Source organism: Chrysemys picta, chromosome 5 (genome assembly GCF_011386835.1).
Source record: "Chrysemys picta bellii isolate R12L10 chromosome 5, ASM1138683v2, whole genome shotgun sequence".
In the NCBI taxonomy this organism is placed as follows: domain Eukaryota; kingdom Metazoa; phylum Chordata; order Testudines; family Emydidae; genus Chrysemys; species Chrysemys picta.
Window position 1 is genome coordinate 48309039 of NC_088795.1, and position 2599 is coordinate 48311637.

A 2599-nucleotide genomic window follows, 5' to 3' on the forward strand; every position below is an offset into this window, starting at 1 on the left:
GTCCTTTAAACCAGTTTCTTTACACCACCTCTGACGAGGGGATTAGCGATAAAACCGGTCTTTGCGGGTCGGAATTGGGGTAGTGTGGACGGAATTCGACGTTATTGGCCTCCAGGAGCTATCCCATTGTGACCGCTCTGGACAGCACTCTCAACTCAGATGCACTGACCAGGTAGACAGGAAAAGACCCGCGAAGGTTTGAATTTCATTTCCTGTTTGCCCAGCGTGGAGAGCACAGGTGACCCCGCAGAGCTCATCAGCACAGGTAACCGTGATGGAGTCCTCCCAGGATCGCAAAAGAGCTCCAGCATGGACCGAACGGGAGGTACGAGATCTGCTCGCCATATGGGGAGATGAAGCAGTGATAGCTGAACTCCGTAGCAGTAAAAGAAATGGAAAAGTATTAGAAAAAATCTCCAAGGCCATGAAGGACCGAGGCCATAACAGGGACACACAGCAGTGCCGCGTGAAAATTAAGGCGCTACGGCAAGCTTACCACAAAGCCAGAGAAGCAAACGGAAGGTCCGGGGCAGAGCCGCAAACTTGCCGCTACTACGCGGAGCTGCATGCGATCCTAGGGGGTGCAGCCACCACTACCCCAACCGTGTGCTATGACTCTCTCACTGGAGAAACACACAGGGAAGACGGGGAACGAGGAAGATGATGATGGAGGTACTGTAGGTAGCTCACAGCAGCAAGGAAGTGGAGAAACCGGTTTCCCCAACAGCCAGGATATGTTTGTGACCCTGGACCTGGAACCAGTAACCCCCGAACTCACCCAAGACCCTCAGGGCACACAGGAGACCTCTGGTGAGTGTAACTTTGTAACTATTTGTAAACATTACAAAAAAAAAGCAAGCGTGTTTAATGATTACTTTGCCCTGGCAATCGCGGCCAGTACATCTACTGGAAAAGTCTGTTAACGTGTATGGGGATGGAGCGGAAATCCTCCAGGGACATCTCCAGAAAGCTCTCCTGGTTGAAATGGGGTGATTTTATTAAGGGAACATTCAGAGGCGCCCGTTCCTGCTCTTCTGACCAGAAATGTTCCCCGCTGTTAACCACGCGGTGGGGGGAGGGGTGAAGTGATCATCCCAGAGAATCGTGTGTGTGTGTGTGTGTGGGGGGGTGGTTTACTTGTGTTTGTGCCGCATGTTAACCAGGAAACCGCAGCCCCCTCCTTTTACATTGAAACCCCATTTTAAATGGACAACCCAATTCATCCTTGATATGGGAAATGCGCTGCTGTTTGCAACCTTTCCCGCATGTTAAGAAGGTTAAAAAAGCCAAAACACTGTGGACTACGATGGCTGCCTGCAAGCCGAAATATGCGACCTTGTAATGAAAGAGTGTACCCATTGTTCTCTAAAATGTGTCTTTTTTAACCACCCCTCCCTTCTCCTCCACCAGCTGCAAATGTTTCTCCTTCGCAGAGGCTCGTGAACATTAGAAAGAGAAAACGTAGGACGAGGGACGAGATGTTCACGGAGCTGCAGATGTCCGCCCAGGCTGATAGAGCACAGCAGAATGCGTGGAGGCAGTCAATGTCGGAGATGAGAAAAGCCCAATATGAACGAGAGGAGAGGTGGCGGGCTGAATCGCGGGAAGAACAGAGCAAGTGGCGGGCTGAAGACAATAGGTGGCGTCAGCTTGCAGACAGACGGCAAGAGGCAATGCTCCGTCTGCTGGAGCATCAAACTGATATGCTCGAGCGTATGGTTGAGTTGCAGGAAAGGCAGCAGGAGCAGAGACCGCCGCTACAGCCCCTGTGTAACCAACAGCCCTCCTCCCCAAGTTCCATAGCCTCCTCACCAAGACGCCCAAGAACACGGTGGGGGGGCCTCCGTCCACCCAGTCACTCCACCCCAGATGATCGCCCAAGCATCAGAAGGCTGGCCTTCAATAAGACTTAAAGTTTTAAAATGCAGTGTGTCCTTTTCCATCCCTCCTCCCCCACCCATCCCAGGCTACCTTGGCAATTATCCCCCTACCTCTGTAAGGAACTAATAAAGAATGCATGAATGTTAAAAAAAAATGACTTTATTGCCTCTGCAAGCGGGAGGGGAGGGTGGGGTGGGGTGGTTGGTTTACAGGGAAGTAGAGTGAACCGGGTCGGGGGGGGGGGGTTGGAGGGTTCATCAAGGAGAAACAAACAGAAGTTTCACACAGTAGCCTGGCCAGTAACAAAACTCGTTTTCAAAGCTTCTCTGATGCGCACCGCGCCCTGCTGTGCTCCTCTAACCGCCCTGGTGTCTGGCTGCGCGTAATCAGCGGCCAGGCGAGTTGCCTCAACCTCCCACCCCGCCATAAAGGTCTCCCCCTTACTCTCACAGATATTGTGGAGCGCACAGCAAGTAGCAATAACAATGGGGATATTCTTTTCGCTGAGGTCTGAGCGAGTCAGTAAGCTGCGCCAGCGCGCTTTTAAACATCCAAATGCACATTCCACCACCATTCGGCACTTGCTCAGCCTGTAGTTGAACAGGTCCTGACTCCTGTCCAGGCTGCCTGTGTACGGCTTCATGAGCCATGGCATTAAGGGGTAGGCTGGGTCCCCAAGGATCACGATAGGCATTTCAACAACCCCAATGGTCACTTT

The 2599-nt window shown here is 52.2% G+C and overlaps 1 protein-coding gene across 1 annotated transcript; it reads left to right on the forward strand.

Moving 5' to 3' along the window:
• Nucleotides 1–651: 651 nt before the first annotated feature.
• LOC135983629 (mediator of RNA polymerase II transcription subunit 15-like) lies at nt 652–2052 on the forward strand. The gene is made up of 2 exons (XM_065596380.1): nt 652–810; nt 1411–2052. The coding sequence occupies exons 1-2, from the start codon at nt 735–737 to the stop codon at nt 1911–1913; spliced, it is 579 nt and encodes a 192-aa protein (XP_065452452.1). The 5' UTR covers nt 652–734; the 3' UTR covers nt 1914–2052.
• The last annotated feature ends 547 nt before the right edge of the window (nt 2053–2599 follow it).